Source organism: Sphaeroforma arctica (genome assembly GCF_001186125.1).
Source record: "Sphaeroforma arctica JP610 unplaced genomic scaffold supercont1.1495, whole genome shotgun sequence".
NCBI classification, from domain to species: Eukaryota; class Ichthyosporea; order Ichthyophonida; genus Sphaeroforma; species Sphaeroforma arctica.
The window spans coordinates 1-14421 of record NW_014039063.1 but is presented as its reverse complement, the minus strand read 5'-3'; the positions used below and the strand labels follow the sequence as shown (position 1 = coordinate 14421).

Here is a 14421-nt window from a genome sequence, read left to right as displayed (position 1 = left end):
ACTGGCCATTGTACGTAAGCTACATAAATGTAACCCAACCGAATGCAGTGTTGTGGAGGGCCTATGTATTGACTGGCGATTGTACGTAAACTACATAGATGTATCCCAATCGAAGGCACTTTTGTGGAGGGCCAATGTATTCACTGGCGATTGTACGAAACTGCATATATGTAACCCAAACGGAGGCAGTGTTGTGGAGGGCCTATGTATTCATTGGCTATTGTACGTAAACTATATCAATTTAACCCAATCGAAGAGAGTGTTGTGGAGGGCCTATGTATTCACTGACGATTGTACGTAAACTACGTAAATGTAACCCAATCGAAGGCAGTGTAGTAGAGGGCGTATGTATTTACTGGCGAATGTACCTAAACTACATATATGTCACCCGATCGAAGGCAGTGTCGTGTAGAGCCCGTGTATGTACAGATCGGGTGCAAGTGATTAGCAGCAGTCACGTTGCTCAACGGTGGGTGGTTTCGGGATAGTAGGAGCTATCTTTGATATTCTGATCGTCCCATGGCGCGTTGTTGGGGTTGGACAAGGCATAGGCCAAGGCAAAGGCAAAGGACCGCCGGAACGAGTGGTATTTGGAGGATTGGGTGATACCATAATGAACAGTGGGATATAAATACAGGTGTATAGTATAGCCTACTGTAATATACGCAGAGGCTATGGGTAGGGACACACCTGTGTAGATGAGGTGTGGTGTTCATAAGTTCTTCTGGGTATTTAATTTTTTAGTCAGCTAGGTATATTGCAATCGGACCCCAGTATTACATATTAGGATGTAGAGTGCAACGGCACAGTCGTGTGGTTGGTCAACTGCCCGGGCATGCATAGCCTCCGTTGCTATGACAATAGTGCGTTGCGTTTTGTAGCTACATAGCCTTCACTTTGACAACGTCTACAATCCATTCATATTCATAATTGGCCCTATTCAAAATCCACTTTTCGATAAATACATTTGGTTCTGAGTCCAGTAAGTACATACATACCGGTGGCAGTCTGTACGCCCACCCGATCTGTGAGTAATCTACCTGTGAACTGATCCTTAAGGGTAGCTGTTGGTACACAATCTACTGCGTTGAACTCTGCGCAGAGATAAGCTGAGTCAGGGCTTAAATATATTGGACCACAACAGTCAGAGCCTATTGGGCTTTGTTTGTTGGTGTAAGTGTGTACGGTTGATGACTACTCACCTGCATCGCACGCTCGACTGAATACTCAGTTACCTACAGCGAACACAGTTTATTTATATAAATATAAACATATATAATATTAAATAAATATACAAATATATATGTATCTACATATGTAACCCATGTAGTCGTCCTTTAGACTAGGACTTGAGGAATAGTCCCTGATTCTGAATATGCAGCAGATGGTTATTTTGTATCCTTCGATGGCAACCAAACGAATCAAACTCGAACTTATTCCCCAGAATACAATTGTGGACACAACATCAGTCTGATGGACTAGAGCTATGGCTACGATATAAAGCGCGTGCTGTAAGCCTTGTTCACTAGAGAGAGATATCATTCTCTGCATACTTTTGTCTTTCACCCCGTCCAACCATACAATACCAATATTACAATTTTTTATTGTCATTGGTTTCATCATTCCATTCAAACCTGAAAATCCCGGAACGACAGCTATTTTCACTTACACAGTCCTCTGACAGCAGTCACAGTAACGGTGCATACTCACATGGGCTTTACATATATATATATATATAAAGATTCCCACTTACTAAGTTTTTAGGGTTTTAGGTTTCCTTGTCTTCCCTTTGTCTGGCGCACAGAATGGGGCGAATGCATACGCCCGCGTCGCATCTTATTATATATATGTACAAACTCCACCGACGGCATCCGAGCTACCTACCACACCCCACTCATCTCATCACGTAGGTGTTCTCACCCGACTTCTGGATCTCCCCCTCGTGCGTGTATTCGAGCTTGAAATCAAGATCACGATGGTTGGACTCGTTGGGCTTGCACGTGACCATTCCCTCGACCGTCTCGTTGTTGTTGAGCGTCATCTCACCGTCGAAGTAGAACACAGTTTGCTTCCAGTGAGTGTACCGGTGGTGAGGGCCTGTGAAGTGATAGATTCAATTGGTACGTTAGTAACACGTGGGTCAAGGCGATAAAGAGGTGACGAGGAACGCCGCATGAGCTTTTACCATTGTAGTCATCAGATTGTCAAGGTCAGAGTCATTCAATAGACGGTCCTCGATGTATATAAAAACGTCGTAGTGAGAACCAGATAAACTCGTCTTAGGCTAGTACGTTCTGGTATGCAAGACCTCGAGGACCGTCTATTTTATAATCTCTGAACTACTACCTACAGGTTGTTTATATATATATATATGTATATAAGGCTTTTCCATAAAATAACTTACTCACATCCCGGCTTATAACCAATTCGTAGTCTGAACTTGGCCTGAAACAATCGTTGACAAGGCACACAACCAACAGTTGCATACAATATGAAACTGCATCTGCAGTACGAACTAGGTTAGCACTTGCAGATCAGACACAGTTTATCTCGAGTTTACAACATGAAATTTAGCCATCCAGTTAACCCCCTTTTCATCCAAGGTTCATGCAACCGAGAGAAACTACAAGTAAGCGTATCATCAAGGAAACCGCCAAGTGATGTCGCAACATGACAAAAACAAAGCACACGCTAACGGATGAGTTTTCAATTCACTGGTAACACCAGTAATGGGTTTATATATATATATGTACTATTGCGAACATGTAATATAAGCGGACAGTGAGCATTGGTATTAAACAGCAACCACTTACCAGTTCCGAAGTAGATGGGCTTGTGGCACTTGGAGAACTCAATGTCGAACCACATCACAAACGCGTGGGCGTAGTCCGTCTGCGTTGCGGTTAGCTTGAAGGGTACCTGGAAGGCCAGGTCCTCCTTCTTCACGGTCGAGATATCAATGGTGATCAGCGGACAGTGGTTGGTGACAATGCTGGCGGCGTCTACAGTGTCTACCAAAGGCTCGGCCATGGCCATCTCACTGACAATGGACATGTCAAACCCGTAAACGTTTTTCCACCAGTCGATCTTCTGACTCTTGTAGTCACTGTCCTCAATCATGCACATGTACAGCGTCGACTTGTCCGGGAACACCAGACCCCCCTCCACCAGCCACTGATCCCGTGCGTAGATGACCGTATCCAGCATAGACTCGTACAGAAGCGCGTAGCCCATCCACTCACTGATGATAATATCCACCTTCTCCACGGGGAGGGTCACCTCCTCAACCTTCCCCTGTATGAGAGTTACCTTGTCCTCTAGTCCGTTGTTGGCGACGATCTTGCGCGCTACGTCAACGATACCCGAGCACTCGATGCCGTACACGTGCTTGGCACCGGCACGGGCCGCAAACATAGACAGGATGCCGGTTCCACAGCCAACATCCAGGACGATCTTGTCTTTGAACAGATGGGGGTTACGCTCAATAGCCCAACGGTAACTGTTAGTGCGCACCTGTAAATGCGAGGTGAGGGATGAGGTATTAGAACCACACTCAAATGATGTAGCGATGGGTGCGATGGTATACTCGGTTGTGTGTTGGACGAGTAATGATGTATTGGAAACAACACTCAAGTATAACTCTGTGTGTGAGTCGCTGGTAGCTTTGAATCTGACCACCAGTGGTTAAACAACGCCTCATGCTGTATGATCAGCTGAGGCTCTTGTCTGCGGTATATATCTTTGGCGAAGTCTCCTTAAACTTCATGTGCGAGGTTCAAGTCAGACACATATCATGCACATCCTAGGACCTAGAGGATCCAACAACAGCTAGCTTATAAACGCTCACCAGCGCTCTGCCTGCGAATGGTACGGATGTACTTTCTGACTACCACAACGATACATTAGATGACCAATGCAATTACATAGAACATAACCCGAGACCGCGGATGACCCATAGACTGGACACTATTGACCAAGAATTTTTACTAGTATGCTTGTTTTTGTGGAGATGTGCATTTGCTCATTCAATACGAGTGGTAAGAGAGGCCCCGAAATTCTAACAGATATCGCTGAAGAGTACAATCAAACACCACACCCTTGTAAAAGGGTTTCGAGCATAGTGCCCAAACAACCGCGAACTAGTCGAGCAACACAGTGTCAACTATGTTGGTACGGGTAGGTAGAAGGAGGGATACATAACGAGATACAAATCCTAAAAACGCATATACCATAGCGCATGGTATATAGAAGCAGAATTTCAAGACATACGGGTATATACGTTGCACCCTTCACATAGCAACGTTGAATCACATGCAGGGCACAAGAGGATGTGGTTAACGAGTATATAATTCCACACAACAAAACACATGGGGCTGATCCCGATGAGACATGTATGTACTACAGTCAATGCCAATTCATAATTCATCCAGCTATGTGACGCCAAAAATCACAGTCTGTCAGACATAGTTATAATATACTTCTGTGAACGCAGCTAGGCAAGACAACATCACGCTACACTCCGTCAACACGACCTTCAAATAGAAATGCAAGGTATTCCCTAACAATACTCACACAGTTCAGCCTTCCACGCGTGCGCGGTTGCGGCACAGCTCGTAACTTAGCACCCGTACATTAAATTACAACTATACACTGGCGAAACAGCCGCACTCTGAAGTATATCTTCAACATCCAAAGATTTAATCTTTACGACGTGCGGCGCTTAGCTGTATATGGTCACTCACGGTTGCCGCCCGATTAGAAAACTTCCCAGCGAACAACATAACACTGAACAACATACACCTCGTGAGTATGCCCCATACGGATGCGAATAGTACATGCCGCGACAAACACGCAAGTCTAGAGAGACACCTTTATCTCGAGCCAAAGCGTACCAAAATACACAGCAGCAATCACAGCACTTGTGCTAAATACATACACAACAACGTGGGAGACAGAACGGAACGCAATCGAACGCCACTGATCGATGCACCAACCAATAAAACCCTACCTCATCCTTAAGCATCTCCTCGTGGATACCAAAGTGTGCGTACGAATCGAAGTAGTAATCTGCCGATGTCAAGTTACCGTCTTTGTCGACAGTTCCTTTGGTGCCGTTACGGGCCACCATACGGTCAACGTTCATATCATCACCGCCGTCCATTGTTAGAGTATGTATATGTAATTGATATATGAGATATATAAAAGTGTATGTGATATGAGAAAGCTGATGACTTAGTTTGTGATATATATTCTGTTTTTTAAGACTCTTTAATGTATGTAAATACAAACGCACGAAGGGATTCTCAATGAAGCGAGATAACACACAAGGATAGTAATACTTCTTTATCATGTGTGTACAGAAATACAGACGCTCTCGCTAGAGTAGAGTAGAGACGAGAATACCCCAAAGACCACAACTATGACAGCAATAATAAATATTTTAGGGTTTGAATTGTAAAGTTTTATGTTTCAACACGTGCACTCACACAAGGATTTCGTGTTCTGATTGGATGGTTGCCACTGAAAATCTTTTTTTTTTGCTGAAATTGATGACAGGGTTTTAGCTTTTTAAAAAGAAAAAAATTAGAAAGCCAAAGACAGCAGGAAAAACGAATGTTTATATATCACTATGAAATTATGGTTTATAAATACTATATTGGTGCCAAAAACCGAAGTTTTCTTTGAGATACGAAATCCCGGTTTATCTTTTGTTAGTCCCGATTTGTTCTCGAAACTAACATCTGTGGCATTTCCCCCCCTCGCGTCTCGAGTGTCGACTGTCAGAGTTCAGACTCTCTGTGCGAGTGATGTCGAGAACTGTGCTATTTACATAGTAGCCTATGACATCTAAGTGAGCTGATTCTGCTTTATGTAAATATGCATATTCTAAATACGCGCGTATGTGCACACGTATGTAAATGTACGTAGTATCACGCTTTATAGTCATCTATGCGACCTAAAGCCTTAAGGTGTCATACCCCAGAGAAGACTCTATAGATCAGTCCTGTTGAGCAATGTCACGTAATTGTAATTAATCCCAGCACAGAGAAGCTTTCCAACATGTCAAACAATCAGTTACCAGCGCCGTTTATGGCACAAAATGCCTATGGGCACGGTGCGTCTCCTATGAATCCCCAAGTATCGCAAGCACAGCAACAACAGTATAACGTCGCAAATATGATGAATGAAGGTCAAATGCTAGGCCAAACACAAGGGTACATGCAACCACCACAACAGATGCAAACACAGTCACAAGTGGGTATGCAACAACAACAACAAGGTGCTATACAACCACAACAATATATGCAACAGATGCAACAGCCACAATTTAGGCCACAGTCACAACAGAATCAATACAATCAACCACAGATGCCGTATCAGACGTCGAACGGAAACACGGCATACAAGTATGTGATTGCATAGTAGATTCTGGACTGTTTTTTGTGTATTGTGCGCCCATTTATCCACACGCATATATATATATATATATATATGCGTATACGTGTGTTTATAATATATATATTTATATATATATATATATATATGTATATGTATGCATGTATATTTATGTATACGTATGTATATATATATATATATATATAATATGCGTATACGTATCCGTATATGTATATGTATGTATATGAATATACACTTATGTAAATTGAAATTTATATATACATATACATATATATATTTACAAGTATATACATGTATATATATATATATATATATTGGTGCGCGCGTGTGTGTGTGTTCCTGAGTTCTGTATGTAGAATTTCACAGGTTCTAACACAGTTTCAGCCTTTGAAAGGTAACAAATATTACTTATACATCGGATAACAGTTCAGTTGACTGAAAAATGTGCAAACATTTCTGCATATGTATGTATATTATATAAAGATATATATATATATATATATATATATATATCACCTTGTATGTGAGTATGTAGATCAGTGCGATCGTGAAGAATTCACACGTGTATACAAGTGCGCGGCGGTTTGTGTTTGACGAATATACTTGCAACAGTCCGCTTATTCGCACATATGCGTATAAGTTCTTTGAATTGGTGCGGTATGTCTGTATCTTTGCATTCGAGGACTTTTTTTTGTGTGTGTTTTGATGTGCGTGTATATTTGTGAGAACTGCTACCCCTACCCTGCCTTATATCCCGCTGGCAACAAACCGCTTTCACGGGGTCGAATGCATACATACTATGTAAGCGAATCTGAGCACAGCTGCAGTGTGTGGGATAACGCGATAGTTGAGCCGTCGCTACTCCCAGGCGTGCGTAAGTTTACGTTTTGGTCCATGCTCTATATAGGAGAATATTACATACCGATCGCTGGGTTTTGTTGTTGTGAGTGTATTTAACAATCCCGTGCCTTGGGAAATGATCGCATTGGAACGACGAACCCGATCTCTCTGTGTGTTGTTATGTGTCTGGTTGCGCTTGGTGGCTGCAACAACGAGGGGGTTTTAGATAAAACCCTAGAACCCTGTAACAACGAGAGGGGACATCTCAGGTAAACGAACGAGAATCAGTCGGTGTGAGTGGGGTTTGTTAAAGATCTGATCTCATCATTGCAAGCCCAGTCCAAGGCAGCTATATACTACCGCGGTATGTTTATGTGATCCCGTATCGTACACCTGCAGCATGTTTACCCCATGCTTTGGTGCGTATTCCTAACTATACCACTGTGCAGGTATAATTATGGCCAGCCTCAAGCCGTGGCTGCGCCAGCACCCACCCCCACACCCGCCGTCACACCCGCCGTCCCAGTCCAGACACCAGTCACACAACAACCCTACCAGCAAATGACCCAGCCTCAAACGCAGGCATACACCCAGACACAGCCACAGACCAGTGCATACGTACAACAGGCACAGGCCAATGCTTATGTCCCACCACAGTCACAAACCAACGAATACGTGCAACCACAGCCACAGACCAATGCATATACACAGCCACAGTCACAGACCAATGCATATACACAGCCACAGTCACAAACCAACGAATACGTGCAACCACAGTCACAGACCAATGCATATACACAGCCACAGTCACAGACCAATGCATATACACCGCCACAGTCACAGACCAATGCATATACACAGCCACAGTCACATATAAATACATATACACAGCCTCAGGCTCAGTCCAATGCATATACACAGCCTCAGGCTCAAGTCACTTCATATACACAGCCTCAGGCTCAAGTCACTTCATATACACAGCCTCAGACTCAAGTCACTTCATATACACAGCCTCAGACTCAAGTCACTTCATATACACAGCCACAGGACCAGTACAATGCATATACACAGCCTCAGACGCAGTCCATTGCATATACACAGCCACAGGCTCAGTCCAATACATATACACAGCCACAGGCTCAAGCCACTTCATATACGCAGGCTCAGGCCAACGGATACGTGCAACCGCAGTCACAGACCAATACATATACACAGCCTCAGCCTCAGGCCAATACATATATGCAGCCGCAAGCACATGCCAATACGTACGGCCAGGCACAAGTACCGCAAGCGCAACAGCAACCACAACCGCAACCACAAGCGAACACGCAGATGCATCCACAGCAAGGCATGGCACAACCCACCGACCCAGCTCAACAGCCTCAGCAACAGATGTACCCAATCCTGCCACAAATGGCCCAGCCACAGCCGCAGATGGCAGTGGCGGCGGCCACGCCCAACGTGCCTTACATGCAGTACAACACCACACAGACACCCATACCAACCCACAACCCCATGCAGCATCAGGCAAACGCCCAGCAGGCGACGGCACAGATGTCGCACATGGCTGCGCCTGTGCAACAGCAGCCGCACATACAGGCCATGCAGCCACAGGGTGTGCCTGGGCAGATGCCCACGGCCCACTATGGCATGGGCATGCCTGGGTACAACCCACAGCAATACCAACACCCGCACATGATAGTGGCACAGCAGCAGCAGGCGGCTGCGGCTATGGCAATGAAGACTGCTGGGGTCGCCGCTGGTGTGGGAGGGTTCAACAGGTAATGCTGTGTGACGGAGGATGTGCGAGGATGGGGTGATACATATATATATATATGTTTTTATGTATGTATGTAAATGTATGATTGAATTCATATATAGAGGTTATTTATTTATTTTAATGTACGGTGAGATCTGCTGGTGTGGCAGGATTCAACAGGTATCGATAAGTAAACGGTGAAAGTGATTTAGATTGGGTTTATAAATATCATGTATCCCGAAAGAGAGTTTCTGGTATTGGAGGGCTCCACTGGCAGTGCCACGAACGAAGGTTGGTAGTGAATGGCGTGATTTTGGCATAGAATATATATGTGTATGTGTATATATATATTTATTCATGATTATGGGAAAAGGGGCTGATCGGAAAGAATTCAACAGGTAGACTTTTGTCATTTATGTATATTTTAATGTCCAATCCCAAAATTAGATTTGCATCCACACAAAGGTACCTATCACAGAACCATCAATCTATAGCCTTATCATCCATCATCACCGTATATTTCTGTACACAGCTTCTCCGCAGCACAGCAGGCTCAAGCTAGGTCGAGAGGAGGCCCCGGCCAAGGCCCTTCTAATGGACGATTTGAGCCTTATGGTGGCAGAGGACGGGTAAGTGGGCAGTTCACACTAATTACTTCTCAACAACTACACGTTTTGTTTCGCTATAACTACACCCAGCACGTTAAAAATATCTCAACTCGGCGTTTTTCTATAGCCATACTCAGCGGTTCGCTATAATATCACACAGTATCCCACTTCATACGTATATATTCCTATATTCAAACACACACTTCTATTCATATCTTTCTCCTCGCCCGTCCATCCCCCCAGGGTGATCGTAACCATGGCCGCGGCCCGCGCGACGACCGAGACCGCTATCGACGGGACGATCGCGATCGGTTCAAAGGAAGAAACGAGCCCAGACGCTACGATGACAGGGACAGGAGGGATATCAACAGTCGGAGACCGGACCGAAATGGGCGGGATGAGTTTGGGCGTGATGTGTACTTCAAGGAGAGTATGGTAACTGACCCCTGGAAGGATTTCAATTAGTGGTTTCGGACGTTAAGTGGCGGAGGAGGGCTGGCGTGAGCTTTGTGTGTGATCGTGTCTTGGTATACTTAATCCGACAAACCGCTGAGATATATATATATGATATACAGTGATATATATTTGTATCTGTATGTATCTAGATATGTGTTATCAAGGGGTTTGATCAGTTTGGCGATGGCTGTATGCACAAGGGATGCATGCGTGCGCGATGGATTTGAGTGTCTGACGATAGTGTGCAACAAAGTGGAACTATATAACAGCTGTGTCTCGCCAGGTATATTACTTTACGCTCGAACGGGTATTAATGACTCGTGTAGTCGATGCATCTTCTGGTAAGTACAAAATGGGTTCAATCCACAGAATTGCGAGTATATACTGAGCGAAGTAAGGGCATTTCCGGCACAACAACGGTCCCCCTTCGGAACGATCCAGAGACGATCAATAAATGGTAATTTTGACAGTGTGATGTTGAGGCATGGTGCGCCCAGTATGCAAATGTCTTTTGTCTGTTTGGAGGTTGTGCTGGTGTTCTGCTCTTGCAAATCCTTACTTTACTTGGTCGAATTTCATGTCAGCTGCAAAAGTCATATATATATATAACGCTAAAGGTATTGTCACGCCCGATCAGTGTGGATTTCTATAAGCATGGACAGGATGTAGCAATTGAAGTTGCTCTCGCCACAAACTCGCTGAGAAGAAAAATTAGTTGCATGTATATTTCTATGGTTCAGGCATCTTCGCCGGATGTTAACCGGATGTATGGCTGGATCTCATACAGCGAGTGGTGTTTCCTGTCTTCCTTAGTTGAAGTGCTGGAACAGGAGCTTTCTTTATTCTTTATTCTTTTGTGCGTATCTAACGTAAGCAATACATGATGGAGTTTTGAAGAGAACTGGCCTGAGCAGCGAATTATGTGCGCCAGTGAGACTTGTTGATCATGCACATGGAGTATGTTCTCTGTGTACAAATACTTGCACGTAGTAGAATCTGTTTGTAATATATATATATATACATAAACATATATATTTCCAGTATGGTTGGGGGCTCAATCAAATATTGCTTCGTGTGTCTATAAACCGTATAGTCTACTGCGAGAAAGTGCAATATATGCATAGCCCACAGTCTTTGCTGCCATGGTAAGCATACTGGTAAGACAGTTAGGCAGCGCAACGGTGGGATTGCTTCCACCATGGCAACTGTCTTGTGTTGTTGTTGTTGTGGCAGTAGGTAAAGTGGGTTGTATGTTGGTAGTTATTGTTGTGGCAGTAGAGAAAGTGGGGTATGTGTTTGATGATCAAAGGTCTTTCGTGTTTAAGGTAGTGTTTTGACTCGTCAGGCTTCGCGTTTCGTACGCTACTAGTATAGCGTACTCATTTCAGAGCCAGGATGATTGCTTGCGTCATTTCTCCCGATTGTAATTATGTTACAACACTCCGTGAAACACGTTTAACGTATTGAGCGCGGTTCGTATCACTGACAACTGAACTAACATTCGGCATTTCTGCCCTACTGGAGCTAGTACGGAATGTTGTTGTTTGATGTACTTTTGTGTATAGAAAGATTAGCCTGGCTCAGAATAATCGTCTGTAAGTGTCCGTTGTCTTCAGTAAGCTTGCAACGATTGCACTGAACCAACAAGCCTGTTCTGAATATAAACGTATATGCCTTCCGGCCACTGATTTCGAACGCGATATATATATATATATATATATATATGGGTGTGTGTAAATAAAAATATATTACACTATATACTTGAGTAAGTACCAGGCGATAATTGGTTTGAGTTTGAGGTCTGTTTGAACAGTTCTGATATTAAACCCGGGATATCTCGCCCTGCTGTCTATGATGGTGTCGAGTGTCCACATTAACAACTTTTAAAGTAAAGGTTTGTTCACCGTATGTACTACTCATGCCGTGCGGTTAGATGCAGAGTGTGGTGGCGGGGGTGTATCTGCCTGTGCACTCGTTCTCAGTAAGATGGCGTGTGCGACCGCAGTCCAGGTTGAACTGACTCATCTCCGAGTGTATGTGTGAAAATTAGATCCACGGTGAATGTGTAGATGAATGTGTGTGAGAAAACAACAAATCGGGGATCTCCGAGCGCATCTGAGAGAAGCTCGTGTGTGGCAAATAAGTAGGTGAGTCTGTATGTGGGAAGATCACATCGGTCCACAGCGAGAGGGGGTGGGAGAAGATGGTATGTGCTGCATGGGCCGACATCGCCAGTGGGCTATGATGTCGACTTCAGCGGATGTGTATGTATGGCAACCGTGACAGCACTGTAAGAGAGTCCTACGTATACTTAAGAAAGTCCTATGTAGACTTTAGCGTGCAGTTGACTCTTCTGGTGTATCGTGATAAGCGAAAGGTGGCACAGGTTTTGGCCACCGCGTCACGCATTTGGTGTCATGACAGACACAAATAGGGCACAGACTTACCCAATTATAAGTCTAAGTATAAACCACAATAGTTGAAGAGACTCTTTGTTTAAAGCTACTTTGGGTATAGGCTGCACTTTTGTCCTGAGGCGACAGTTAACTGCAGTGCGGTACATAGGGCCAGCCTATAGGAAACAGTGGCGATATGCTCGTGGGTCGTAGTCCTACGAGTAGCACGCTGATGGAAAATCAAAAACTGGGGCACCTCTGTCTCAATACATAAGGATGCTATTTTTAAAATATTAATTCTATTTTAAAACTCAAAATAAATTAAATTTACGAAGACGGAAAAAAAATGCAATGTAACGTCTTCATTGTTCTGAAGCGAGATATATATGTTTACGGTCGGCCTCGACCATAGTGGTACACGTGCGCAGCCATTCTTGCGTTTTTTTCGTTCCATCAACAAGAATGTATAGTTCTGCTAGCCAGTACTCCAGAATTGAAGTATATCTATGAAGATATGTATTTATATGCGTTGTTATTTATGTTGCTAGTACTAATATATCACTGACGCCATATAAGTACTACAGTTCAAATTGTACCATATGTCTAACAAATCGCATGTATGATATCTAATAATGTCTGGTTTTTCAGAGGCAGGTAAGCATAAATTTATATACACACAAACACACCATGCGTTGCAACTGTACCCACGGGAATACTATATAGAATCAATAAACAACATAGCTCTCTGGATTGAGTCTCCGTGGAAAAGTTGCATCTCCCTGGAGACTCATTTTTCGAGATACTCCATCCAGAGGGCCATATAAACAACGGCCAGTTCCATATACACTTTATCCAGAATCATACATTATTGGAAATTATCGTGTTGAAACGAGAAAAAAATATCTCAAACTTAAAAAATATCACTCAGAAATAAGAGATAACAAAATTGACTGGTGCAGGAATCGAACCTACGCCGACATATGTCGATGGCAACTTGAGTGCCACGCCTTAACCGCTCGGCCAACCAGCTTTCTACTAAAAGTATAAATTAATTTTTCAACTATATCCAAGGGAAACAAAAGAGTGAATAAACAATATAGTTCTCTGGCTTGTCTCCGTGTGGAAAAGTTTTATCTCCTTGGAGACTCATTTTTCGAGACTCTATCCAGAGGGCCGTGTAAACAACGACCAATTTCATGTACAATTTATCCAGAAATATACATTATTGAAATTTGCTATATATAAAAACATATATAATGAATGGAGTAAAAAAAATAGACGCTCCACTATTCCTCCGTTACGATCTCAAAAATGACTGGTGCAGGAATCGAACCTACGCCGACATACGTCGATGGCAACTTGAGTGCCACGCCTTAACCGCTCGGCCAACCAGCTTACATCAACATAGAAATATAAATTAATAATACGTTCATCGCATTTTGGCTTTGAACCAAATCATAAAATGAAGGAATGCAAGTTGATGTTTTATTTTTTGTTTTAAAATGGTGGCTACCTACTTAAAAAAATTGTAATTGTTTGCCACAGGATACACCTTTAATGTTTTGTATTTCATTAAGTAGCTACCTCCATACAGACAGTCTTTGAGCATAATTACCACGGGATACTCGTTGATGTTTTGAAAAACTTTCAATCCTTGAGAGTGGTTGCCACTTGATGTTTTATATTCTATTTAGTGGTTACCTACTTACAATCATTGAGATTAGTTGCCACGGGATACACGTTGATGTTTTATATTTTATTTAGTGGTTACATACTTACAATCATTGAGATTAGTTTACACGGGATACACGTTGATGTTTTATATTTTATTTAGTGACTACCTACTTACAATCATTGAGATTCGTTATCACGGGATACACGTTGATGTTTTATATTTTATTTAGTGGTTACCTACTTACAATTATTGAGATTAGTTACCACGGTA

General features: G+C 43.2%; 2 protein-coding genes and 2 non-coding genes across 4 annotated transcripts; 1 reads left to right on the top strand and 3 right to left on the bottom strand.

Annotated features, from left to right (window-relative positions):
* Positions 1-1608: 1608 nt before the first annotated feature.
* SARC_11030 (hypothetical protein) lies at positions 1609-5388 on the bottom strand. The gene is made up of 3 exons (XM_014294898.1): positions 5009-5388; positions 2814-3513; positions 1609-2097 (listed from the first exon to the last, which is right to left on the bottom strand). The coding sequence occupies exons 1-3, from the start codon at positions 5348-5350 to the stop codon at positions 1895-1897; spliced, it is 1245 nt and encodes a 414-aa protein (XP_014150373.1). The 5' UTR covers positions 5351-5388; the 3' UTR covers positions 1609-1894.
* A 490-nt stretch (positions 5389-5878) lies between these two features.
* On the top strand, positions 5879-10089 carry SARC_11029 (hypothetical protein; the record flags this gene model as incomplete). The annotated part of the gene is made up of 4 exons (XM_014294897.1): positions 5879-6407; positions 7707-9038; positions 9549-9645; positions 9868-10089. The coding sequence occupies exons 1-4, from the start codon at positions 6061-6063 to the stop codon at positions 10087-10089; spliced, it is 1998 nt and encodes a 665-aa protein (XP_014150372.1). The 5' UTR covers positions 5879-6060.
* A 3334-nt stretch (positions 10090-13423) lies between these two features.
* On the bottom strand, positions 13424-13506 carry SARC_30242. Its single transcript has one exon. It is a non-coding gene; the product is annotated as a tRNA-Leu (tRNA).
* Positions 13507-13788: 282 nt separating this feature from the next.
* Positions 13789-13871, bottom strand: SARC_30241. The gene has a single exon. It is a non-coding gene; the product is annotated as a tRNA-Leu (tRNA).
* Between the last annotated feature and the right edge of the window lie 550 nt (positions 13872-14421).

What these genes read in the sequence shown, in the direction of transcription:
- SARC_11030 (XM_014294898.1), bottom strand. Translation starts at nt 5,350, where the DNA reads ATGATAAAGAAGTATTACTATCCTTGTGTGTTATCTCGCTTCATTGAG. An exon ending in AGGAGATGCTTAAGGATGAG is followed by an intron (nt 3,514 to 5,008) that starts GTAGGGTTTTAT and finishes TCGCATTTACAG; the next exon opens with GTGCGCACTAACAGTTACCG. An exon ending in GCCCATCTACTTCGGAACTG is followed by an intron (nt 2,098 to 2,813) that starts GTAAGTGGTTGC and finishes ATCACTTCACAG; the next exon opens with GCCCTCACCACCGGTACACT.